Source organism: Echiichthys vipera (assembly GCF_963691815.1).
Source record: "Echiichthys vipera genome assembly, chromosome: 18".
Lineage (NCBI taxonomy): Eukaryota > Metazoa > Chordata > Actinopteri > Perciformes > Trachinidae > Echiichthys > Echiichthys vipera.
The window spans coordinates 1,014,732-1,042,231 of record NC_139843.1 but is presented as its reverse complement, the minus strand read 5'-3'; the positions used below and the strand labels follow the sequence as shown (position 1 = coordinate 1,042,231).

The window sequence follows — 27,500 nt, the reverse complement described above, 5'->3', positions numbered from 1 at the left end:
CCGACCTCGTTTGAACCGCAGCCGCCGTCTCATCTCGTTCCGTCTCCTTCGAACCGACCCGCCGCTGTCGCATGGCGCCGTAGCATTTTGTGCGTGTTTGTGCGTTTGTGCCGTGTGATTGGTTGGTTGTGTTCTGGTTGTCTCGGACCGTCGTGCGATGCCATTTCTCCCTCAGGACGCCGAGCGATTCGATGGGCTGTCTCTCCTCTACTGGTAAGCTGCTCCTCCTCCTTTCCTTCCCTCCTTCTTTAAAAAGAAGAACACTTCGTCTCCTTTAAGCTTTCTTTGTTTTGTCTTTCCGTCCTCGATCTTCGGCTGCAGCACTAGATCACGTGGGTCACAGACTTCAGGGGTGAAACAGGTTTACAGCCTGCTCACCGGCAGATGCCTCGCAGTTTAAGTCCACATGCTTGTGCACAGTTCTGGGTCATGCATGTAAGAGCTGCTTTAAAGGGAGACGCCAACATTTTCTTTTAATAACAAACAGCAGTCGATCCGCTCAGATCCAGACTTTCTACTTGATTTCAAATGAACATTTAGTGTCTTTTAATTCACTGCATGTGTCTGATATGTTTTAAATGTATATTTCACCTTCATCAGGAGGGTTGTCTGGTAAAAAACCTGCAAACTTTTCCTCACACGGTGACTTTTAGACGTTATTGAAAGAGCGGCTCGTCACTTTTGGTTTTGCCAGGACCTTTAGGCGTCATTTCTTAACGCTCCCAGACGCAGGGGACGCGTTGTTTACATTTTGAGCTCACATTAAACTTCGTGGTTACGTTAAACCAATAAAAACACTTGGTTAGGGTTAGAAAAAAGATCATGGATGGAGTTAAAATAAGTGTTTGTAAGGTAAATACAGTGACCCACCGCAGTCTCCTGGTGTTTGTTCGACAAATCCATGACTCCAACCTGCCTTACGTGAAGTTTTGCGCTCTTAACCCTTGAGCACGAGCTTTGAGCGTTGAATATCAACATGGGTGGGTTTAAAGTTGAAAGCTTGGCGTGGTTTTGCCAAACGCAGAGAGGCGTGACATAATGGGAATGAGAACAGGCGGGAGATTTTATGTTGAACCCTGAAAAAGGAGCCAGTTGAGGTGGTTCAGGATCATCTGGTCTGGATGAACCCTGGGCGCCTCCCTAGGGAGGTGTTCCAGGCACGTCCAGCTGGGAGGAGGCCTCGGGGAAGACCCAGGACCAGGTGGAGAGATTAGATCTCCACACTGGCCTGGGAACGCCTCAGGATCCCCCAGTTAGAGCTGGTTAATGTGGCCCGGGAAAGGGAAGTTTGGGGTCCCTGCTGGAGCTGCTGCCCCTGAGACCTGATCCAGGATCAGAGGCTGGAGCTGCTGCCCCTGAGACCTGATCCAAGATCAGAGGCTGAAGATGAGATGAGATGAGACCAGAAAAAGTTGAGCGCTCAGTTTGTCAGCAGCAAACTCGTTCTCTCGATGTGAAGATGTAAAAATGGACGTTTTCTTAATCCCCTGAATACCCGACCTGTCTTCTAAATAATAACTTAAAACACTGATATAACTCGATCAGGGTCAGTGTTGGTTCATACTGGCCTGGTGTCTCTGCAGTGCTGTTACTGTGTGTTCTCCCTGCAGCCGGTCTGCGTGTGATGTTAATCACTTGCGGCAGGTAACGCAGATTATCAGGCATTAAGTGATCAGTTTAATTGCTCCCTCATGTCCCAGCAGGGAGCAGCTGCACGTTGTCTGCTGTTCTTGGAGAGCTGCTGCCGGCAGGTTATTCATGTGAAAGCCAACATTTGATTTGGTAAAACGAAACAAAACTCGGGCAGGAAACTATAAACCTGTTCAGGTGAAAGCTGGGAGCTCACATTAATGTCCCACATGCATTCAAAGCCAGACATTTCAGTCTTTATGGGTCTGCTCAGCTCCAGGTATCCAAGACGTGACACAGGAGTCAGTGTGTCAATATGTCTAAACCTGAGTGTATCTCATTATCCCCTGGTCTATTTCAGACCAGGTCCTAGAGACCTCAGCTCCCTGTTGGATCGGGTCTCCTTTGGTTCATGCACATTAGGTTCAGATGTCCTGTTCTTTGGTCTATAAGGACCACGTATGACTGTCCTTGGGTCTATAAGGACTGGCTTACCTGTCCTTGGGTCCCTAAGGACCAGACATGACTGCCCTTGGGTTCATAAGGACCAGGTATGACTGTCCTTGGGTCCATAAGGACCAGGTATGACTGTCCTTGGGTCCATAAGGACCAGGTATGACTGTAATCAGGTCTATAAGGACCAGGTATGACTGTCCTTTGGTCTATCAGGACCAGATATGACTGTCATCAGGTCTATAAGGACCAGGTATGACTGTCCTTTGGTCTATAAGAACTAGGTATGACTGTCCTTTGGTCTATAAGGACCAGGTATGGCTGTCATTGGGTCTGTAAGGAATGGGTATGACTGTCCTTTGGTCTATAAGGACGAGGTATGACTGTCCTTGGGTCTATAAGGACCAGGTATGACTGTCATCGGGTCTATAAGGACCAGGTATGACTGTCCTTGGGTCCATAAGGACCAGGTATGACTGTCATTGAGTCTATCAGGACCAGGTATGACTGTCATTGGGTCTATAAGGACCAGGTTTGAGTCTGTGGAAGCACTTTTTCATCATGACTTTCTTTTATGTGAGACCTCGTTGTGTTAATGTCCTCGGCGTCATGGCTCTGATGTCTGTTTGGACCCTGGAACACTGAATCTTCATCCATCTGCAGAACACATTTACCCTTGGGCACTAATAAAGAAACCTTAAACCTTATCTACTGATTTATATATTTATATATATATATATATATATATATATATATATATATATATATATATATATATATATATATATATATATATATATATATTTGGTTTTGGGCAGTGTGTTAAGATGGATAATGTTATTTCAAAATAAGCCTCTGGAGAGAGCACAGTGCCCTCGGCTTCACCTTGAAATCTTTATTTATCCACTTCTCCGTACATTATCCCTTACATAACACACATTATACTGTATGTAACCAGCTGCTGGCGGCAGCGCCGCCTCACAGCTCGCTGTAGATACCAAGATAACGTCAGAGCAGTCCTGAACACAGCTCTGTGTTCTTCCTCTCAAGACCTTTTACTCCTTCATTCACACAACGACACCTTTAATCTAATGATTGAGGATAAAGGTTCAGCATGAATGGATCAGTCGGAGATGCTTACGTCAAGGACCTGACCATTTTTATCAGACATTTTACAGTTACATTCAGCATAAAGGATTCTGAGCAGCAACAAGGATTGTGTTGGGGAAATAATCCCCTTTAATGAACACATGCACGAACATTAAATCTGTTATGGCTCAGCAGAGAAACAGATGCACGACTCAGAGAGGGACAGGATGAGTCAAAGTTTACTCCTAAAACAAAACGTCCACAGTCAAAACCAGGGAGGCGGACGAGACCGGGCAAACTTATCTGAGAGGGGTCAGACTGAGGGGCAGGAGTCGGATGGGCAGGAAGGTGAAGGCACAATAGACAGTGAAGAGTAGTTTAGCGGATGTACAGTGCAGGTAGAAAGGCTTCCTCCTCCCCTTCTGTGATTGGTTTAAAGAAATACAAACAAGCGGAGCCTGCTTTTTAATCAGGTGAGTCAGCAAGTTGTCTCAGTCCTGCAGCTACAAACTCAGATTCATTCAGATGAGCTAAATGTCGGTTGCAGCTCAGAGGTTGTTGTTGTTTGCTGTAGCGAAGGGGTTTAGAGGACGGGCACCGAGGGGAGGGACCAGGCTTTTATCTCAACAATGAACAGAAAGACAAAGAAAGAGTGGATGGGAGTGTGCCGGGTACACAGGATACTGCAGGGAAAGTGGGAACAGGTGAACAGACAGGCAGCGGAGGTCACAGGGATTATGTGCTAAGCTTTTGGTATTGTTGTCTTGGCTTTTGTCACAACACCAAAGCCACTTCCCCATCAGCCTCGCAGTCTCTAGACTTCACTGGTACTTTCCCATTCATTCTTTGCCAGATCGTCTAATGTTCTCGTTACTTAGGGTTCAGCCTGCATCTCTGATCCTCTGATCCCCGCCTGCTTTTTGGACCGGTGCCTCTTTGTCTGATCCCTAATTGGTTAAGCAGTTTGTCTTCTTTTGCTAACCTGTCTGGAATCGACCTCTGCCTGTTTCCCTCCCTGCTCTCTGAGTTGTGCTTTAGGCTAAAAACCTACAAAACAAAAGTCAGTACTGTGTTGTTTTGATACATGTTGGTATCTTGTTTTCAAATCAAGTGTAAAACAAAATCACAGGCCTGTTTTTTGGTGAATTATATCAAACTTGAGTCCAAACCTGTTTCTGAATTTGTTCTCGTGGACTTGTGAAATGTCATCAGTCGCAGCTTAAGTCCTTTTCCAATTCAATAGTCCGCATGTTGTCAAGTACCCTCCAAACGCCCAGATGTGACTTGCTCCACGACATTACATGTGTGGAGTTCAGACTGCCAGGTATCTCAGAATGCATTTCACATTAACGGCCGTACTGTGTCCTCCCGTCCTCAGGAGTGTGGACTCCCGAGTCCAACTTGCAAAGTCTGAAGACTAAGCCAACAAGTCTGAACTTGGAATACTTTATATTGAGAAATGCCTCAAGTCTCTTTTGAGCACTTCTCCTGCGGGGTACTGTGTCGCAGTGGAGCAAAGGAAGGACGATCCTAAAACTTTGACACATTAAATCAAAAGTTGCTAAACCTGAATTTTCTTTCACAGGGTCTAGTGAACTGAATTTCAAAGTTTTAGTGAAATCATCTGAAACTAGATCTAATTCTAAAGAATATATTGGTCCAAGCCTAAAATGCTAGCTTGTTGGGATGTTTGCAACATAATGTTTCAAAGTTAGGCCAAATTTTGTCGAGGGACAGGGTCATTTTCAAAGGGGTTCCTTAACCTCTGACCGCAAGAATGATCATGAGTATGGGTATCCACGGGTCTCCCCTTAAGTGCGCCCTCCCACTGTGCCTCCGTACCGTGCCCAAACAGGTTCGACAGGTAAAGTCTGGTTCCTTTGACCAGTGTGAGTGCAACCGTACCGCATCTAGGAGTGGCACGCTTGCCGTCCACGGCCCGTTTGGTACGAGCGTGCTCCGTCCAACAAAACAGACGACAACGGCCGAACCTTTCAACAAATACGATCACCTCTTTCTTTCAGTGAGACGCCTTTTCATCATGGGCATAAGGTGAAATGACAATGACATTGTTGTTATTTTTTAGCCCAAGAGAGCCCTGTGGAGTGAAGTCAGGACGCCCACGACAATAGATGCCGTCTCTACACAAACACCTTTGTTGTGACAGTGACGGCCGACAGCAGCGCCACGTTAACCACGTCTGAGGAATCTCTCTAATCTGAACCGTCTCAGCTCCGCGGCGGCTGTCGAGGATAAAACGATCGCTCTGTAAAGTTCCTTTGATGATTTTTAATCACTGTTTGTGTTCGTAACGCGCACGACCGCCGTACCGTTTAACAGGGGGGACGTCATGGGGCGGAGGAAGGAGGGAGGGAGGGAGACAATGACAAAATCCTGTGATGATTTGATTATTTTGTGCAGCAGAGCACAGAGGAGAGAGAGAGGGAGAGAGAGAGAGAGAGAGAGGGAGGGAGGGAGAGGCTTTGGACGAGGCAGCATGTTGATTTGTTTTTGAATGTGTTGTGTTTTTGCTTGTTGCCAGGACGATCATGGGCCCGCACGGCATCAACCGAGCCGTACAGAGGCTGGAGTTCTGTGACTGCAAGAAGGGACTCGGTGAGCGTCCTCCTCCTGACCTCCCTGACCTCCCTGACCTCTCCAGTGTTTACGTGCTCTCTGAACTGCAGCTCAGCACGTGCATTAACAGCAGAGAGGTGTCATCTGATCCGTCTCCTCACTAACCCGCACTCTTGTGTGCACAGGTGTGAAGATCATCGGCGGGTACAGAGAGATGACGGGAGAAGAGTTTGGCATCTACATCAAGCGGGTGATCGCCGGTGGGCTGGCGGCTCTGGACGGTAGGTCCTTTGTTACGTGGTCTCACCCCGGGGGGGGAGTTATATTATTATTATCCTCCCTCACCAGGTCTGTCGCTCTGTCACTCTCTGTTCCAGGTCGGCTTAAGTCAGGCGACCTGATTCTGGATGTCAATAACATCAGTCTGATAGGGGTGACCAATGAGAGGTGAGTGTGACATGTGCTGCGTCTGCACTTTAGCAGTGAGTGTGTGTGTGTTTGCAGAGGGTGTTTTTTTTAGGTGAGGTGTGTTTTGGACGCTCCAGACTGAAATACAGAGGACCAACCGAGCAAAGGGACATTTGGATCAGGAGTTATTACAGTAGGCGGCTGCATGAACGGGAAAAACACGGTTTCTCAGCTGTTGTTTGTAGGATCAGGTTTCCTTAATAACGTACTGAACGTTTCCCAAAGTTTGACCACTAGAAAGATGGCGTCCAAGACGAGCAGAAAGCCCTTAACATATTCTAACCAACAAGGGATCTTGGGGTCTAACCCAGTGTGTCTTTGGGGGTCTGTGAATCCATTGGGTTTGTCTAAATTGAGCTGACATGAGCGCAATTTAGACAAACTCCTAACTCCGGAGAACGGGAGGACAGGAGGACACAGTACGGCCGTTAATGTGAAATGCATCCTGAGATACTCGGCTGTCTGAACTCCACACAAGTCACCTCGTGGAGCAAGTCACATCCGGGCGTTTGGACGGTACTTGACAACAGCGGACGCAGATTGAGAAACGGCTTTGGACTCAAGTTAGAGACGTACTTGTGTTATAATGACATCCTTATGGTTTTTAAGTCCGTCTGATTCTTCTGTAAACCGCTGAGGAACGTTTTGTCAGGATCCTTTCAGTGTAAACAAGCAAACAAACACAAACAGGCAGGGAAAAATAGCTGACTCAACTAAAACCTGGAAGAAAAACTCAACTGAAACTTTACTGCCGTGTTTAAAAAACATAAAAATGAACATAAATCCTCTCAGGTTCAGTTTCTAGCTTTGATATTTTAGTGTAGAGAAGCAGAGACAGCGTGAATCACAGACACTGCACCGAGATGACGCAGCGTCGCTTCACACTGGACGTGAAGCTCGACCCTGGAACACTAAATCACTAATCCCCGAGATAACACACCTGATTAAAAGTACTTTTACTACTGAAAACATGACACATTTGAGTGGTGTTTAAACTGTGTCATGTCGAACAGAATGAAGGAGAAGCGTCATGAGGGGACGATATAAAAATGCTCCAAAACGAGTGGAAAATTAGGAGTTTGGGAACAAAAAGTCCTAAAAATGATGAAGATGGAAACTTGTCTTTGGTGCAGGCTCAGGGTCCTGGGCTGGGTCTGACATTCCTGTCTGTTATGGTGAAGGTTTTCAACGCCACCGTGACTCTACGGGGGAATTGTTGTGTCTGTAAATCATGAATAAGTCATAGAGTTTGGTCTTTACCTGCTCTGTAAAGTGTCCTGAGACCAATCCCACTCAGATATCTTGAGTTTACACACATGAACGGGTCCAGAATAAGTTCTTCAAAGTCGCTTCAGTGTGAAAAACAAAACTAGTGAAAGGATTTGGCCTCAAGGGGAAGTTTAGTTCACTGAGGGCGCCCTCCCACTGTGCCTCCGTCCCGTGCCCCGTGCTTTAGGGTCCTTGTCCCCCCCTCCAGGTCCATTTGTGCTCACACTACCTGGGCCTCGGAGAATGCTTCTTGCTGCCTATACGTCATCACGCCGTAACACGTCACACGCATTGATGACGTCATGGCGATGCGTGGCTTTGTTTCCAGATCTTTCCGTAGACCTCGGAGTTTTTGTGCGTCTTGTCGACTGTTTTTGAATCTTTTCATCGACCAAATCTGCAGTAAACACTCCACCTCCGCATCACACCAACGTGAACCTTTCACCGCCATTGTTTGAAATGTCCGCGCATGGTCCCTCCTTCTTTTTTCTACGTCCCAACAGGCGCACAGGAAATGACCTCAGAACCGCCGTAGGCCTTGTGCTCGTACACGTGCGCACGCTCGTGCTCGTACACGTGCAAACGTGCAAACGTGCTTTACTAAAGCCCACCTCTCCCAAACGGGCCGTGGACGGCAAGCGTGCCGCTCCTAGATGTGGTACGGTTGCACTCACACTGGTCAAAGGAACCAGACTTTAGCCGTGACACGTGCTGGGGCACGGTACGGAGGCACAGTGGGACATTTATTATTACATTAAACATTAAACCTATGACCAAATATCTGCAGAACAAACAGCATCAGCTGCACGTTATGTTCACTGCTCATTAGCAAATGTTGCCATGCTAACATCAGCAACTGTGAGACGTTTACTGTGTGTTCACCTGCACACCAGCTGATGATGTCACATCTGTCCTGCTCTCTGATAGGGCCGTGGAGATCCTGAGGACCGCCTCGCTCTCCAATCACATGTCCCTGCTGGTCGCCAGGGACGACGAGTCCAGGTGAGACAAACAAATAACACTTTGCTTTGATGTTTCCTTCCTGTGACGGTTAAGTTTAGACCACTAAAGGAGACGGTTAAGTTTAGACTAAAGGAGACGGTTAAGTTTAGACGACTAAAGGAGACGGTTAAGTTTAGACGACTAAAGGAGACGGTTAAGTTTAACCACTAAAGGAGACGGTCTGGTTGGTGTGTGCGGGCTTTGATGCGTCCTCGGTTTGAACCCTGACGGCAGCGTTCCTGTCATTCCCCAGCAGCAGGTAAACGGAGCTGGCACTCTGCTGTCGGCGGTGCTTTTCTCCGTCAGCCTGAAACAAACACACAGTGACACAATAGGGACGCTCTGCCTCCGTCCACGGGCTCTGCCTCCGTCCACGGGCTCTGCTGTCCGTCCACGGGCTCTGCTGTCCGTCCATGGGCTCTGCTGTCCGTCCACGGGCTCTGCTGTCCGTCCACGGGGCTCTGCTGTCCGCCCACGGGCTCTGCTGTCCATCCACGGAGCTCTGCTGTCCGTCCATGGGGCTCCAGCTGATCACAGGTCAGCAGAAACAACCGTGTGCTAAGGGTCACATCCAGGCTGCACTTTTAAGGACGCTCTGCAGACACTGCTGACTCTGCAGTCTCTGCTGACTCAGCGCTTTGACATCTTACACCAGTGTTTAGAGCCGGAGGGGTCAAAGTGATCCAGTAAAGGGGGGCTGTGGCTGCAGGTGTGTTCTTGCTTGGTTGGAATGAAAACCTGCAGCCACAGCCCCCCCTTTACTGGATCACTTTGACCCCCCTGGGTTAGATTTATACCTGAATCTTTCTTTAAGCCCAGGAACATAAAGAACCGTGCACATATTGTTCAATTCCCCAACATGAACAAACCCACGTGTGTCCATCTGATGCAGCTGTGATTCACTTCCTCATCTCTGAAACCAAACGGAACAAAAAACAGGAGAAAGACAGAGAGACAGAGACGGGAGCAGCGTGTTTGGAGGACGCAGGAGACGAGCAGATGTGAGTCACAGATGAGCTGGAGGTGATTTGAGGCTGAAAAACAGAAAATCCCAGCCGCTCGATCAGAAGTGAACATGTTGTTGTGGCTGCAGCGGCGAGGTCGTCCACCTCTGGCAGAGAGACCACTGCTTTCATTTCACTCTCATTATAATGAAACCAAAGCAGCAGCAGCGTGTGTGTGTGTGTGTGCGTGTGTGTGTGTGTGTGCGTGTGTGTGTGTGTGTGTGTGTGTGTGTGTGTGTGTGTGTGTGCAGCAGCTTTGTGCTGACATGTCAAGTCTTCCCCTCGAAGCTCGACCTTGATTGTAGCAGTTGTTTGTTTCACACTTGAAAAATAATGATGATTATAATGTGCAGAGCGCTGCAGCCGGTCACAGCGAGGACACCGGCCTGATGTGAGGCCTGGGCAAAAGCAGGACTTAGGTCACACTCACACTGTGCCTCCGTACCATGCCCAAACAGGTTCCACAGCTAAAGTCTGGTTCCTTTGACCAGTGTGAGTGCAACTGACCGCGTCTAGGAGCGGCACGCTTGCCGTCCACGGCCCGTTTGGTAGAGGTGGGCTTTAGTAAAGCACGTTTGCACGTGTACGAGCACGAGCATGCGCACGTGTACGAGCACGAGGCCTACGGCGGTTCTGAGGTCATTTCCTGTGCACCTGTTGGGATGTAGAAAAAAGAAGGAGGGACCATGCGCGGACATTTCAAACAATGGCGGTGAAAGGTTCACGTTGGTGTGATGCGGAGGTGGAGTGTTTACTGCAGATTTGGTCGATGAAAAGATTCAAAAACAGTCGACAAGACGCACAAAAACTCTGAGGTCTACGGAAAGATCTGGAAACAAAGCCACGCATCGCCATGACGTCATCAATGCGTGTGACGTGTTACGGCGTGATGACGTATAGGCAGCAAGAAGCATTCTCCGAGGCCCAGGTAGTGTGAGTACAAACGGGCCTGGAGGGGGGGACAAGGACCCTAAAGCGCGGGGCACGGGATGGAGGCACAGTGGGAGGGCGCCCTAAAGGAAGTTTGGGGGCATTCATGGGGAAAAGAAACGCAGTGTTCAGGAGGTTCATCTGCTTTAAATAAGACACATCAAAGCACCGCAACCGGGTCAGAGCACCGAGGAGTGTCTGAGGGTGTCCCACCCACAGCAGACTGTGATCTCCTCTGTGACCACCAGAGGGAGACAAACACTCACAGATCAAATGTGTGTGTGTGTGTGTGTGTGTGTGTGTGTGTGTGTGTGTGTGTGTGTGTGTGTGTGTGTGTGTGTGTGTGTGTGTGTGTCCTTCAGGAGGGAGTTTGTTGAGCTGATGGAAAAGTACGGATCCAATAATGTCTCAGCTTCAGGACGGATCTCCCCAACTCAGCTCTGTACAGGTGAAACACCTCATTCAGACCTGAACCTGAACCCTGAACCTCATTCAGACCTGAACCTGAACCTCATTCAGACCTGAACCTGAACCCTAAACCTCATTCAGACCTCAACCTGAGCCCTGAACCTCATTCAGACCTGAACCTGAACCCTGAACCTCATTCAGACCTGAACCTGAACCCTGAACCTCATTCAGACCTAAACCTGAACCCTGACTTTCATTCAGACCTCAACCTGAACCCTGAACCTCATTCAGACCTAAACCTGAACCCTGAACCTCATTCAGACCTGAACCTGAACCCTAAACCTCATTCAGACCTCAACCTGAGCCCTGAACCTCATTCAGACCTGAACCTGAACCCTGAACCTCATTCAGACCTGAACCTGAACCCTGAACCTCATTCAGACCTAAACCTGAACCCTGAACCTCATTCAGACCTGAACCTGAACCCTGAACCTCATTCAGACCTAAACCTGAACCCTGAACCTCATTCAGACCTCAACCTGAACCCTGAACCTCATTCAGACCTAAACCTGAATTACCTAAATGTCCCCACTTTGCACTAATGTCCCCACTTTGCACTAATGTCCCCACTTTGCATTAATGTCCCAACTTCACACTAATGTCCCCACTTCGCACAAATGTCCCCACTTCACACTAATGTCCCCACTTCGCATAAATGTCCCCACTCAGCACAAATGTCCCCACTCTGCACTAATGTCCCCACTTTGCACAAATGTCCCCACTTTGCACTAATGTCCCCACTTTGCACTAATGTCCCCACTTCACACTAATGTCCCCACTTTGCACTAATGTCCCCACTTTGCAGAAATGTCCCCACTTTGCACTAATGTCCCCACTTCTCACTAATGTCCCCACTTCACACTAATGTCCCCACTTCACACTAATGTCCCCACTTTGCACTAATGTCCCCACTTTGCACTATTGTCCCCACTTTGCACTAATGTCCCCACTTTGCACTATTGTCCCCACTTTGCACTATTGTCCCCACTTTGCACTAATGTCCCCACTTTGCACAAATGTCCACACTTTGCACTAATGTCCCCACTTCGCACAAATGTCCACACTTCACACTAATGTCTCCACTTTGCATAAATGTCCCCACTTTGCACAAATGTCCCCACTTCACACTAATGTCCCCACTTTGCACTAATGTCCCCACTTTGCACTAATGTCCCCACTTTGCACTAATGTCCCCACTTCGCACAAATGTCCACACTTTGCACTAATGTCCCCACTTCGCACAAATGTCCACACTTCACACTAATGTCTCCACTTTGCATAAATGTCCCCACTTTGCACAAATGTCCCCACTTCACACTAATGTCCCCACTTTGCACAAATGTCCCCACTTCACACTAATGTCCTCACTCTGCACAAATGTCCCCACTTTGCACTAATGTCCCCACTTTGCACTAATGTCCCCACTTCACACTAATGTCCCCATTTTGCACTAATGTCCCCACTTTGCACTAATGTCCCCACTTCACACTAATGTCCCCACTTCACACTAATGTCCCCACTTTGCACTAATGTCCACACTTCACACTAATGTCCCCACTTTGCACTAATGTCCCCACTTCGATCTAATGTCCACACTTTGCACTAATGTCCACACTTTGCACAAATGTCCCCACTTTGCACTAATGTCCCCACTTTGCACTAATGTCCCCACTTCGCATAAATGTCCCCACTTTGCACTAATGTCCCCACTCTGCACTAATGTCCCCACTTTGCACAAATGTCCCCACTTTGCACTAATGTCCCCACTTTGCACTAATGTCCACACTTTGCACTAATGTCCCCACTTTGCACTAATGTCCCCACTTTGCACTAATGTCCCCACTTTGCATTAATGTCCCCACTTCACACTAATGTCCCCACTTCGCACAAATGTCCCCACTTCACACTAATGTCCCCACTTCGCATAAATGTCCCCACTCAGCACAAATGTCCCCACTCTGCACTAATGTCCCCACTTTGCACTAATGTCCCCACTTCACACTAATGTCCCCACTTCACACTAATGTCCCCAATTCGTACTAATGTCCCCACTTTGCATTAATGTCCCCACTTTGCACAAATGTCCCCACTTTGCACTAATGTCCCCACTTCACACTAATGTCCCCACTTTGCACTAATATCCCCACTTCACACTAATGTCCACACTTTGCACTAATGTCCCCACTTTGCACTGATGTCCCCACTTTGCACTGATGTCCCCACTTTGCACTAATGTCCCCACTTTACACTAATGTCCCCACTTCACACTAATGTCCCCACTTTGCACTGATGTCCCCACTTTGCACTAATGTCCACACTTTGCACTAATGTCCCCACTCTGCACAAATGTCCCCATTTTGCACTAATGTCCCCACTTTGCACTGATGTCCCAACTTCACACTAATGTCCCCACTTTGCACAAATGTCCCCACTTTGCACTAATGTCAGCACTTTATCAAATGTCTCTTTTAAAGGATTCCTTGACAGTGTTCCTGAACACGTCCTCACTCTAAGTAAGAAATCTTGTGATCTGATTTAACCTGTTCTCGCTCTTCTCTACCTCCTCCCTCCATCTCCATCTCCACCTCCGTCCTACTCACTTTCTATTTCCCTCTCCCTCTTTCTTCTCCTCTCTCCCACCTTTTCCCGCTCACCTCTGCGGTTTCTTCTTCTTCTTCTTCTTTGTCCTCATGTCTCTGTTCAGGGAAGCTGACAGACACGGCCTCCTCCTCCTCCTCCTCCAGATCCGAGAGCCCCCAGCTCCTCAGTCCTAAAGAGGGGGTCACCGCCTACACCCACGCCAACCCGTCCTATACCACGCACGCGTCCACGCACACGCACACCTTCAGGTGGGACTCTGCAGCTCATTTGCACCTTTATGGATCCTCAGATGATTCTTGTTCTGCTCTGTGCACACGTTTGAGATGAAGCATTAATTATTACGTTTAGATCCAATTAATTATTTCGTCCACTCCCACTGTTCCTCTGTCCCGTGCCCCGGGCTTTAGGGTCCTTGTCCCCCCCTCCAGGCCCGTTTGTACTCACACTACCTGGGCCTCGGAGAACGCTTCTTGCTGCCTATACGTCATCACGCCGTAACACGTCACACGCATTGATGACGTCATGGCGATGCGTGGCTTTGTTTCCAGATCTTTCCGTAGACCTCGGAGTTTTTGTGCGTCTTGTCAACTGTTTGGTCGACCGTCCACGGCCCGTTTGGGAGAGGTGGGCTTTAGTAAAGCACGTTTGCACGTGTACGAGCACGAGCGTGCGCGCGTGCGCACGTGTGCGAGCACGAGGCCTACGGCGGTTCTGAGGTCATTTCCTGTGCGCCTGTTGGGACGTAGAAAAAAGAAGGAGGGACCATGCGCGGACATTTCAAACAATGGCGGTGAAAGGTTCACGTTGGTGTGATGCGGAGGTGGAGTGTTTACTGCAGATTTGGTCGATGAAAAGATTCAAAAACAGTCGACAAGACGCACAAAAACTCCGAGGTCTACGGAAAGATCTGGAAACAAAGCCACGCATCGCCATGACGTCATCAATGCGTGTGACGTGTTACGGCGTGATGACGTATAGGCAGCAAGAAGCATTCTCCGAGGCCCAGGTAGTGTGAGTACAAACGGGCCTGGAGGGGGGGACAAGGACCCTAAAGCACGGGGCACGGGACGGAGGAACAGTGGGAGGGCGCCCTAAAAGAGTTGAAACCACTCTGTGATCACAGGACGTGTTTGTGCTGTTTGTTATTAAACTCAGGAGCGACAGGAAGTTAATAAAGAGCTTTTCTCTGGAGGTATTATTCTGTGTTTTTGGAGGGGGGGGGGGGGTGTTACATAACTGTTAGACTGTGTTTCTGCAGGTTTGGAACAGCAACAGCTAAAAATAGGGAAAAGCCTCTTCAGCAATTTCACAGAGAAGAGAGAGGAAGAGGAGGAGGAGGAGGAGGAGGAGGGGGAGATTATGTCATCGTGTGATTGGATGTGAGCGGCGGCGTGGCTTTGTTGGCTTTAATCACGCTGAGTGTCGTCCTCTCCGTCTCTTCCCCAGTGACAGCGTCATTCAGTTGATATGTGTTGCCAAGGGAACAGGCCTCGGGCTCGTCATCAAGGGCGGGGCTAACCGCGCAGAAGGACCAATGGTGCTCATTCAGGAAATAGTGCCCGGAGGAGACTCCCAGAAGGTCAGCGCCCTCGCCGCGCGCTCTAACTAAAGCATTAGAGTCATTACATGTTGTTGTGGTGTTGCACCTTGTGTCAGTGTCGACCTTCAGAAGAAGAAGAAGAATTACTTTATTAGTCCCACAACAGGAAATTCGATTGTTTCACTCTATTATAATACAGGTTACACACACACACACACACACACACACACACAGGCCCGAAATACAAGCAAGCGTGCCGCTCCTAGACGTGGTACGGTTGCACTCACACTGGTCAAAGGAACCAGACTTTAGCCGTGACACGTGCTGGGGCACGGTACGGAGGAACAGTGGGAGGGCGCCCTCAGTGTTTCTGTGTGTTTGTGCTGTTTCAGGACGGCCGGCTGCAGGTCGGGGACCAGCTGGTGTCCATCAACAAAGAGTCTCTGATCGGAGTGACGTACGAGGAGGCCAGGAGCATCCTGACACGCACCAAACTCAGGTGCAACACACACGGACACGTTTTCAAAGGGAGAATCCAGAAAAGACGAGTTTGGCTCTAAAGTAAGGTCCAACTGTCGTCAACGTGACGGCACAGAGACGTTTGTCATTTCTAATGCAAAAGATTTCACTGGGAACATCAAACACAGACATTAGAGTCCGAACAATACAAGTTACGTTTTGATTTTGGCAGTTTTTGATGATGCTAACGTCATTATTTAACATTGGAAGCTCTGGTCCACACTCTGAAACTCAGCTGAGCCTCTGAGGCAGATTTGTCAGCATCTGTGTTCAGTCCCAGACCCTGGCGTAGACGTCTCCAGCGCTCAGAGGAACCCCCGATGTTGACTCCTCTTTGTGTCATGAACGGTGCGGGGACATAACCAGAAGGGGCCGGACACAAGTGCAGACACGGACACGGGGTAAAAGTACAGACAACAAACAGGAACAACTACTAAAGACGGGACGGTCGAGGGAACAGGTACGGGAAACAACGGACGGTCAGGGATCAGGATCAGGGAAACAGGAACGCGCAAAACAATTATTAACAACAATAAACACGGAGCGCAAGACCTGAACGAACGAGCACCGGGAGCCAACCGACGAAGAGTTTACCAAATAAATGGGAACGACGGTCCGGCGCTGCATGTCTGTCAGCTCTGGGTTCTTATACCCCATCAGGTGATCAGCGTAAAGAGCTGCAGCTGGGAAGGAACCACGCCGACCTGCTCCGGACCAACCAACACACGGGGGAGACACATGCAGGTAGAAACAGGCAGAGGGAGACAAACTCACAGAAAAGGGAGAGAGAGGGGGGACCCACAGGACCGACTCTTGACACTTTGGTTCAGATGTAGCTCACATTTTGCATTTTCAACTTAGGTTTTCTCTTCTGCGTTGGGGCGAGCAGACGCCTCTTATATCGGTCTTTTTCCTTCTCCTCAGTAACAGAAGCTCCAGTCTTTTGGTTCTTTTTGCTTCATATCGTGTACAGGACCATAATCGTCATAGGGAATGAGTCCTGACCCCAAGTGAAGGAGTTCAAGGACCTCGGGATCTTGTTCACGAGTGAGGGGACGATTGAGCGTGAGTTTTGCCGGAGAATCGGAGCAGCGGGGGCGGAGCTGCAGTCGCTCTACTGCACCGTTGTGATGAACAGAGAGCTGAGGAAGGCAGAGCTCTGGATCTACCCTCAGTCCTGGTTCCTACCCTCACCTGTGGTCCTGAAAGCTGGGTCAGGACCCAAAGAACCAGGTCCAGGTCAGGACCCAAAGAACCAGGTCCAGGTCAGGACCCAAAGAACCAGGTCCAGGTCAGGACCCAAAGAACCAGGTCCAGGTCAGGACCCAAAGAACCAGGTCCAGGTCCAAGCGTGTGAACTGTGTTTCCTCAGGAGGGGGTCTGGAGTCTCCCTTAGAGAGAGGGGGAGAAGTTCAGCATCCGTGAGGAACTCGGAGTAGAGCCGCTGCTCCTTTGTGTTGAAAGGAGCCAGTTGAGGTGGTTCAGGATCATCTGGTCTGGATGAACCCTGGGCGCCTCCCTAGGGAGGTGTTCCAGGCACGTCCAGCTGGGAGGAGGCCTCGGGGAAGACCCAGGACCAGGTGCAGAGATTAGATCTCCACACTGGCCTGGGAACGCCTCAGGATCCCCCAGTTAGAGCTGGTTAATGTGGCCCGGGAAAGGGAAGTTTGGGGTCCCCTGCTGGAGCTTCTGCGCCCGCGACCCGACCCCGGATAAGAGGCTGAAGATGAGATGAGATTCCAGATGGTAGACCAGAGCTTTAATGGGAAATTGATTTTGTTCGAAGTCCTCACAGTGAAAACGATAAATGTCTAAAAATTCTGCCTTCATGGCATTTTAAGACCTGGTCCTGTGTGTTGTAGACCGGACCCCACCGTGGAAATCGCCTTCATCAGGAGGAGGTCGTCCTCCAGCTCCAGCAGCGGCCCTCACAGCCCCATCACCCTGCAGGGGTCCGGCGGTGGAGGAGGACCCCAGACGAGGGCCAGAGACATGCCTCCACATCCCGCCGTGGTCACCAAGATCACGTCCAGCCGAAACCCCGCCTGTGAGACTCTGCCCGCGGTCAACGTCAGCCAGGTGAGAGCCTAAGTCCTGACCTCAGATCCGACTTTAAACCGTCATTAATGAGTCTGTGAAGGTTCTCGTGTGTTCAGGTCGTCAGGAAGAAGTTTCACCTCTCATCCAAGAGGCTTCATCAGTTCATGTACACATCTGACCAGGACCGGGACCAGGACCAGGACCAGGACCAGGACCAGGCTGGGACTGGACCAGGACCAGGACCAGGACCAGGCTGGGACTGGTCTTACTAACTGGTGTGGAGATGAAAGGGCAGCATTGTAAACTGGAGAGAAGTGGTGTCTCAGACCTCCTCCTCTGTTTAGTGATGGAGGTCTGAGACACCAGGACCAGGACCAGGCTGGGACTGGACCAGCACTAACCAAGTCCAGACCTACTTCCCACCAACGACTGTCACTCTAACGACGATCGTGGCACTTGGAGCACAAAGGGTTCCAGTGACATCATCGGCCTGTGAGAGGTTAAAGACCTGGATCTCACACCAGCTAGTTGGACCAGTCCCAGCCTGGTCCTGGTCCTGGTCCTGGTCCAGTCCCAGCCTGGTCCTGGTCCCTGTCCTGGTCCCTGTCCTGGTCCTGGTCCTGGTCCTGGTCCTGGTCCTGTCCCAGCCTGGTCCTGGTCCTGGTCCTGGTCCTGGTCCTGGTCAGATGTGTACATTAACTGATGAAGCCTCTTGGATGAGAGGAGAAACGTCTTCCTGACAAATAACCAAGTACATAACGTCACAGCTTACATGAGGTCACACACACACACACACACACACACACACACACACACACACACACACACACACACACACACACACACACACACACACACACACACACACACACACGTCAAACCCTTGTGTTGATGTTTCCAGGTGCGAGTGTCTCCAGGCAGGACAGAGCCGGCACGTGTCTCCTCAGCACCGGAGAGCGACGGCGTCTCCGACACAAACCCCGGTACATGAACTTATTAATTATAAATAATATTATTATACATAAATAATTATAATTTAATTATGATAAATAACACGAGCAGCAGGTGACGCAGGACTCAGAGGTGCACAGGTGAATAAAAACACGCTTTACATTTGACAAAAACAGCGTTCTGACAGAATCACGAGGAAACGAGGCCCCGACACGTTTGTGGTAAAGTGTGACGGGTAAAGGAAACGCGTGTAGCAGGTCTGATGGAGACAGACGAGGGGGGGGGGGGGGGGCAGATGGCGTGTGGTTGGCCGCCCTTTTTGAAGACGTAGCGGGGCAGATGGGACGTCTGGCCTGTGATTGGCTGAGCTTCATCTTGTCTCTGTGTATAAGTGGGATGTTAAAGGATGTGTGTTCGGAGCGAAGGGGAAACTCTGACACTCCAACGTAACACAAACACGGGGGGGGGGGGCCTACCTCTCTGGGGCCACGGGGGGAAGCGTTACGGCCCTGTGTCTCATGTGTGTTGTTTTGTTTCTCTTTGTGGTTGTTTTGTGTCTCTTTGTGGTTGTTTTGTGTCTCTTTGTAGTTGTTTTGTGTCTCTTTGTAGTTGTTTTTGTCTCTTTGTAGTTGTTTTGTGTCTCTTTGTGGTTGTTTTGTGTCTCTTTGTGGTTGTTTTGTGTCTTTTTGTAGTTGTTTTGTGTCTCTTTGGAGTTGTTTGTGTCTCTTTGTAGTTGTTTTTGTCTCTTTGTAGTTGTTTTGTGTCTCTTTGTGGTTGTTTTGTGTCTCTTTGTAGTTGTTTTGTGTCTCTTTGTGGTTGTTTTGTGTCTTTTTGTAGTTGTTTTGTGTCTCTTTGGAGTTGTTTGTGTCTCTTTGTGGTTGTTTTTTGTCTTTTTGTGTCTCTTTGTAGTTGTTTTGTGTCTCTTTGTAGTTGTTTTTTGTCTCTTTGTAGTTGTTTTGTGTCTCTTTGTAGTTGTTTTGTGTCTCTTTGTAGTTGTTTTGAGTCTCTTTGTAGTTGTTTGTGTCTCTTTGTTGTTGTTTTGTGTCTTTGTAGTTGTTTTGTGTCTCTTTGAAGTTGTTTTGTGTCTCTTTGTGGTTGTTTTTGTCTCTTTGTAGTTGTTTTGTGTCTCTTTGTAGTTGTTTTGTGTCTTTTTGTAGTTGTTTTGTGTCTCTTTGTAGTTGTTTTGTGTCTCTTTGTGGTCATTCTGTGTCTCTGTGAGCTTTCATATTCCACTCATCAGCTTCTCTTGCAGGCTTGAACCTCCTCTCTGTCTCCGGGGTTCAAATGAAGTTTACTCAGACGTCACTTTTCAACCCAACGGTGAAACGTAACACGTGGACGTGATGTAGTAGCAGTTTAACTAAACTTCTGACCGCTCGTGTTCCTGCACTTTTCAATACAACACAAATCCAAAATGTTCCTGGTCACTGAACAAGAATACTGTTGATTTAACCCTCCTGTTGTCCTCATTTTCTGTATAGACCCTGTGTCCTCCGGGTCAAAATGACCCGTCTTCACTAATCCCCTAATATAAGCATTCATCAGGCTCTGGGTCGTATTCCTCCCCATCGTCTTCTTCTGATACATCCTCCACTTCCTCTTCTGAATCAGAGTCGTCTCGCTCTAGAGCCTCTTCAGCGTTGTGACGCACGCTCACGGCTTCAGCACAGACAGAGTTCGGGGCCCTGTCGTCTGCAGCACCTTTATGATCTCTGCAGTCTGCGATAACACCTGTGTGTTGTTGACGTCTGCTACTGTCTCGTTCACGTCTGCTGCTCACTGATCTGAGATCAAAGGCACAGCCGTCCGTGAGAAGACCCCATGATCTGTCTCGTTACGTCTGATTCTGACTAAAACAACTAAACACTGGAACATTTAGTGGTTTGTAAATAACTCTGTGACCTTGAGTTCAACTCTTTGTGCCTCACGGGTCATTTTGACCCCAGGACGACCTTTGAACCTTTGTTCGTAGCTCACATGGAAATGTGACTAAAAGCAACATTTCACTGTTTCTACTGTTGGTGCCGATCGAGGAAAAGTCATAAAAGTTCAAGTTAAAAAAATATCGTTTAGGGGATTTTTGTTGGTTTTTAACACAGTGGCGTCATTTTGACCCAAAGACAACAGGAGGGTTAAGAGCGAGGATTGTTCAGACAGGATGAGTTTGACGTTGGGACGTGTGTTAACATGTTTCAGTCCCGTCTGAACGCTCCGTGTCAGGAAGTATTCTGGAGAATGTCATCGGGTGGATGATAAGTGATGAGTTCAGTCAGAATCCTGAACATAAGTCAAACCTTTGCATTTGTGTGTGTGTGTGTGTGTGTGTGTGTGTGTGTGTGTGTGTGTGTGTGTGTGTGCAGAGCCGACCTGCAGTCAGCAGCCTCCGCACAGGAAGTGTTCCCTCAGCAGCAGCTGTCGCATCAAACTGGAGCGGCTGGAGCAGGTGTGTGTGTGTGTGTTTGTGTGCGTGCGTGCGTGGGTGTGTGTGTGTGTGTGTGCGTGCGTGCGTGCGTGTGTGCGTGCGTGCGTGTGTGTGTGTTAATACATGGTAAGTTTAGTCTAAGTGCCCTGGTAATTGTTATTTCTTCACTTCCTTCTTGCTGCTCATGGAGGAATTGTTGTAAATCATAAATAAGTCACAGAGGTCCAGACCTTCTCTTTAAAGTCTCTTTTTTTATTTGTAAATAAATAAAATTATAAATAAAATAAGATAAAAACAAACTGAATTGAACTGAACCTCAAGCATGCTCCTCATGTTCAGAGGATCAGGCTTTTCATTGGACGGTGACGGCATGTGGCTGTTTCAGGGCGTCACCAGTGTGTGTATTGATCTGTGTGTGTGTGTGTGTGTGTGTGTGTGTGTGTGTGTGTGTGTGTGTGTGTGTGTGTGTGTGTGTGTGTGTGTGTGTGTGTGTGTGTGTGTGTGTGTGTGTGTGTGTGTGTGTGTGTGTGTGTGTGTGTGTGTGTGTGTGTGTGTGTGTGTGTGTGTGTGTGTGTGTGTGTGTGTGTGTGTGTGCAGGCTCTGGAGCTGCTCGGTCTGAAGCCCACAGACGCTCAGAGGCAGGCGCTCAGGTCCAGGCTGCGAGCGGATCCAGCGGGGACGGTGGCCTTCACAGGTGAGACTCACCTGTTCACTTAGAGCTGAGATTAAAAGCGTTTCATTGGCTTTAGATTGAATTCTTTTACGGTTTAAGATCCACAGCAGTGTTTCGTTTGTGATGACGATGATGAAAGTGTGAAATAAACCCGTCCCCTCGTGTTCTGGGTGTGAACCAGACTTTGAGATCCAGATCCGGGAGCTGTTCCAGCCTCAGCTGGAGGAGCTGTCCGTCGCTCAGCCGGGGTCCGGGTTCACGTCTGAAGACCTGTCCAGTCTGCTGGAGTCCCCCACCAACCCACGGGTAAGAGCTGGACCCTCAAACACACGGCACAGAGCCCCCTCTGCAGGTCTGGGTCTGAACCAGAACCACGAGTGTGTCAAGGCTGGAGCGAAGGACCTGTTGGGTCTGAGCTCATCACGCCATCTAGAGCCGGTTTCAGTGACCCCACAGAGTTTTTTAGTCATTTTGCATCTTTTTGTGCTGGTTTTGCATCTATTTTAAGTCATTTTGCATCTGTTTTTAGTCATTTTGCATCTATTTTTAGTCATTTTGCATCTATTTTCGGTCGTTTGATTCCTATTTTAGTCGTTTTGTGTCCTTGTTAAGTCGTCTAAAGCCCGTTTCCTGTCTCAGGACCTCAGATATCACAGTGGCGTTAAAGTCGTGTCTTTGGTCACATGGTAAATACGTTACAGAAAAAAGTCATAAACACAAATGAAATGAGACATTTCTCTTCCATTTTCCTCCCGTGAGAGTAAAGAGACAAAACGCCATTTACTGAATGAACTCATGAATCATAGATAAGAGTATCTCCACGCTGCAGCGTCATCAGATCTGTGTCGCCCTCGTGTTTGATGCTCCGCTGCTGTGATGTGATGTGATGTGCCGCTGCTGAACCACGTCGATGTGGACGCTCTGGCATCGACCCGTGGACGCGTGGACCGTCCTGTCGTCCTGTAAAGATTTTACACTCTGCAGAGGTCACGCAGTGTCACGGCAACAATCAATCACAGCCTGAGAGCTGCAGCTGCACATGCTCTTATTCTGAAAAGATGTGTCCGTCCGTCCCGCTGCCACAAACACTCACCGGAGTATGAATGCATCCGCCGCAGAAAGTAGACCCGAACAAAGCACTATTTCTCCTGTTTGTTTGGTAAAACTACGGCGAGCAGCTGTTTCCGTTTGTGCTTAACGTCTTCAGCAGGAACCAATGAGCCGCAGACAGGAAGTGAGACGGTGTTTAGAGACGCACGGACACGTTTGGGTTTGATGTTCGTAAAAACAACAGAGATATAAGAGATATATATAGAGATAGAGATACCAAAACCAGTCGCAGGTAGAAGTTAAAACAAACATCGTAAACAGGAACAGCTGTAACTTGAGCACACATCGTCCAAACTGCACCGAATTTCCAGGAACGGGGAGAGTCCAGGCCTGAAGGCAACCACGTGCCAGTGGTGACCACAGCGCCACCTGCTGGCGACAGGAAGTGGGCCTGATACAGCAAACTGATCTCATTTTCAATCTTTGTTCTACAGTTGATACAGAGACACAGAGCACGTTTAGTGCGCGCTCTCCAGGGGCACACAGCGGACGCCAGAAGCACTGCAAGAGTTACGATAGACCGCCCGCGGCCCCGAGGCCCCATGGCCCCAACGTCCCCCACAGCCCCACGGCCCCCCAGTGCCCCACGGCCACCATTCCACGATCACGTAAAGGCACAGCTGCGTCCAATGAGGTTGTGCCGGCTCCCCCGACACGCGACGCATGCGTTCATCGCCGCTTGCGGCTTTAATTTTGCTTCCCTCTTTAGTGTCTGTCCGGTTTTTAGCTGATATTTAAATCATCAGTGTCAATTTACATCCAAGTTTTTCAGGGATTCACTGATCTGTTGGTTGACAGCAGAGACTTTAGGTGACTTTGAGCACTTTTATAATCTTTTACATAGTTGTCAAAACACACACACACACACACACACATATATATATATATATAAATATAAATATTATCATCCTATATTGTAACAGCCGCCTCTGTCAGACTTCGAGGACCTGGAGGAGATGGAGCGGCTGAGGAAAGAGCACATCGAGGCTCTGAGGGAGATCAAGAGGCTGCAGGTAAAAACACTTTTCAGACGTTTACGAGTTCAAACGAGGCTCGTCTGTGCGCTTCCTGTTCACTTCCTGTTCACTTCCTGTTTTCTCCCAACTCCTTCAGGAGCAGCTGGTCGAGTCTCAGAGGGTCCACCATCAGATGGAGGAGGAGCTCAGCAGAGTGAAGCAGGTGAGTCACGGCTGCTGCAGGGACACCAGCCTGGCGCGCAGACACAGACGCAGACACAGATGCAGACACAGACGCAGACGCAGACACAGACGCAGCTGCAGACGCAGGCGCAGACACAGACGCAGGCGCAGACACAGACGCAGACGCAGACACAGACACAGACGCAGATGCCGACACAGACACAGACGCAGACACAGACACAGACACAGACACAGACACAGCTGCAGACGCAGACGCAGACGCAGGCGCAGACACAGACGCAGGCGCAGACACAGACGCAGACGCAGACACAGACACAGACGCAGATGCCGACACAGACACAGACACAGACACAGACACAGCTGCAGACGCAGACGCAGACGCAGGCGCTGACACAGACACAGACGCAGGGTTTCTCGGACTGTTGAGTAATTTTGACACTTCATCCATTAAACAAATAATTCAACATGCGACAAATACAATACGGCAAACTTTAAAGGTTGGATCCGTAGAATTATTCACTCCATGGACTGAGAGAAAGGAGAGGAACGCCATTCTCCTTGATGCTAACATCCCTTTCATCTGCACTTAGCTGCAACGGCTAACGCTAACGGCTAACGCTAAGCGTCAGTCAAACTCCTCTAATCCTTGTTTTGATGCTGTGGTTTTCTGGAGGGGACGGGTTCAAACAGGCTCAAACAGACTCCGGTCTCCTGGAGCTACTGGGCCGGGTCTGACCAACCTGGCAACCCCACCGCTGGACTTCTTTTTTGTTGTTGAGACGATGATCTTGAGGCACTACATGGAGCTGTTCTGCTCACTCTACAGACTCAACCTTTAAAAGTGTAACACCAGAGTAAAGGAGTGTGTGAATGTGTTGAGTTTCACTCTGACCTCACACAGCTCCGGCTCTGTGACCGCTCCCTGACCCTCCTGCTGGCTCGGATCCGTGCTCCGTCATAACAGAGATTAGAAGATGTAATGAACCCGCAACATGTCAGTGAGTGAGTGAAGAGGGCAGCAGGACACAGATGAAGCAGCAGGACACAGGACTAAAGCATGAAACCCAAACCAAAAACACAGATGTGCAGATTTTGAGGAACAATGAAGAAGAAAATATTTAATTTTCTCCTAAAAAAAAAAACAACAACATAAAAATAATCCTGCAACATTCATGAGGGGTAACTGTCGGCCATGATCGTGTGTGTGTGTGTGTGTGTGTGTGTGTGTGTGTGTGTGTGTGTGTGTGTGTGTGTGTGTGTGTGTGTGTGTGTGTGTGTGTGTGTGTGTGTGGGCTCCTGTGTGTTTGTTGTGATTCACGGCTGAAGGGTCTCATCCTCTCCCACTCTCACTCTCCCGCCTCCTCTCAACTTTGATTCTGTTGCATAAAACAATCAATATCCACATTAAGACACCGCTCACACACACACACACACACACACACACACACACACACACACACACTCTGCAGTCCTCCTCCCTCCCTGCAGACCTGTGGTTCAGGAGGTTCATGGGTTCTGTTCAGACCTGAACCCACAAACGCGACAGTGAGACCAGTGAGATGGCGCTCCTTTGAGCTGTCCGTGGCGCCGAACTGGACATTTAACTGCTTCACAAGCTAAATCTCGTTGTAGCTAAGCTATCTAATGAAGAGAAATTTCTACTTCCTGTTGAGTCGGGCAGTCAACTTTAGCTAACGTTAGCTTGTAAGGGTCGTGGTGGCTCTCAGCAGGTGTGTGACGGGTCAGAGGACGAGAACGCAGCACAAACATACAGCACAAGAAACGCACGCTCCAGAACGACCTGGAAGCGTTTCACGCTCCTTCCTCTCAGGGCGGCGTTTCCCCGGCTGTCGCGGCTTTCACGTGAACCTGCAGCTCAGAGACGGAGGCGTTACATCAAGGTTATATAAAAGCACCATAGAAGAAGAAAACGCCAGTGACACAAATGCACTGAGAGTGGAAACAGCACCAGGCAGCGCAGCGTTTGCACCGCGGGGCGTCTGATCCTCCATCATGTCGTGCTTTCTGGAGAGCTGCAGGGGGAGACGCTCCCTCATTAGAGCCGAGGTCAGGCTTCAGGACGGGGGGGGGGGGGGGGGACCTCTGAGGGCCCTGCAGACCCCCACAAGACCACAGCTGGACCCCTGAAGCTCATGCTGGGGCGCGTTACCCGACCAGATTACTTTCAATCTGTAAGAGTCAGAGTCCAGTCCCTCCTGAGAGCAGATGTACGTGTGTTTGTATGATCCATGCAGAATGCTGCACAGCATGTGAACAACTATAGGTGCAATAGAAATACAAGTTGGTACAATGACCCAAAACCCATCAACAGGTTGGTGAGACTGTGGTGGACCCGGTTGCTTTTGGTTGTTCGGGACAAGAACAGCAACAGGAAGTGAAGCCTGAGCACCCGCGGGTGAAAGTCTGGTGTTTTAGGATCCATCCACCTCCCAACCTGCTCCTAGTCCTGATCCTCCAGGGTCTGTTTCTGCACTTTAATCCTCAGTAACCATGGAGACAGTTTTTATTAAGGTAGAAATCCAGGAGAGATGCTAACAGCCGGACGTGGCTAACAGTGGTTAGCTCGGGGCAGCACGGTGAAGGCATTCAAAGGTCTTTTTTAACCACTAATGCTGCTGAAAATAACAGCAAACCTCTGCAACAGCATGAGAAGAGTCCCTACACACACAACAAAGCACCAATGGGCTCCTTCCACTGTGATGGACTTTACTATGAGAGGAGCTGGTACAGGGGCCAGTAGGTAAGTCTTTAAAACACTCTTTAATAAACTCTGGCTTCTCTAACTACGCTGATGACGCTTTGTTGTGTGTGTAGGGACTCTTCTCATGCTGCTGCAGAGGTTTGCTGTTATTTTCAGCAGCATTAGTGGTTAAAAAAGACCTTTGAATGCCTTCACCGTGCTGCCCCGAGCTAACCACTGTTAGCCACGTCCGGCTGTTAGCATCTCTCCTGGATTTCTACCTTAATAAAAACTGTCTCCATGATTATTGATGGTTAAAGTGCAGAAAAAGACCCTGGAGGAGGATTTTACGCTGTAATTTCTCTTTAAGTTGATGCAGACGTGCAGTAAAAAGTGCTGATAGTGTAAAAAGTGTTGGCGCTCTGCAGAGAAACGCCGAACACATGAGGGCGCCTCATTTCCTGTTTGTTTCATAGGAGAGAGAAAGAGCGTGTGCACATGTGCTGATGTGTGTAGAGCAGATTTGGGGCGGACCCCATCACTGGACCTGTTCCTGGTGGTTCCTCCGGTGACGGTCGGTGACCTCATCAAAGAGAGACGTGTGCTGAGCGGGGGCTCCAGTGTGAGCTCCGTCTCTCGCTCTGACACCCAGAACTCAAAAACCAACCGCTCCAGAAAGATTTAGGAGCGTTAGGAAGCTTTGGACCCTGAACGCACCGCTGACACTCTGCTGAGTAACCTGTTCACCTGTTGAGCTGCCATGATGACTCTCCCTCTCCCTCTCTCTCTCCCTCTCTCTCTCTCTCTCCCTCTCTCTCTCTCTCTCCTCTTCTTCTTCTTCTGCCTCCTTTTCAACAGGACGTGAAACTGGGAGCGGAGGAGAGTCGGGCTCTG

At 49.2% G+C, this 27,500-nt stretch overlaps 1 protein-coding gene across 1 annotated transcript in view; it reads left to right on the top strand.

The window, feature by feature from the left end:
* Window positions 1-157: 157 nt before the first annotated feature.
* The window catches only part of stxbp4 (syntaxin binding protein 4), a gene marked incomplete at both ends in the record, with an annotated part of 30,935 nt that continues 3,592 nt past the window's right edge, over window positions 158-27,500 (top strand). The window contains 17 exons of the mRNA XM_083932713.1: window positions 158-213; window positions 5,714-5,787; window positions 5,934-6,029; window positions 6,126-6,195; window positions 8,413-8,487; window positions 10,784-10,869; window positions 13,594-13,738; window positions 14,937-15,069; window positions 15,423-15,529; window positions 17,412-17,628; window positions 18,491-18,572; window positions 20,901-20,983; window positions 21,560-21,656; window positions 21,817-21,941; window positions 23,669-23,758; window positions 23,859-23,924; window positions 27,465-27,500. The exon at window positions 27,465-27,500 is cut by the window's right edge and continues 144 nt beyond it. Coding sequence (XP_083788839.1) covers window positions 158-213; window positions 5,714-5,787; window positions 5,934-6,029; window positions 6,126-6,195; window positions 8,413-8,487; window positions 10,784-10,869; window positions 13,594-13,738; window positions 14,937-15,069; window positions 15,423-15,529; window positions 17,412-17,628; window positions 18,491-18,572; window positions 20,901-20,983; window positions 21,560-21,656; window positions 21,817-21,941; window positions 23,669-23,758; window positions 23,859-23,924; window positions 27,465-27,500 — 1,638 coding nt within the window. The remainder of the gene's footprint in view (window positions 214-5,713; window positions 5,788-5,933; window positions 6,030-6,125; window positions 6,196-8,412; window positions 8,488-10,783; window positions 10,870-13,593; window positions 13,739-14,936; window positions 15,070-15,422; window positions 15,530-17,411; window positions 17,629-18,490; window positions 18,573-20,900; window positions 20,984-21,559; window positions 21,657-21,816; window positions 21,942-23,668; window positions 23,759-23,858; window positions 23,925-27,464) is intronic.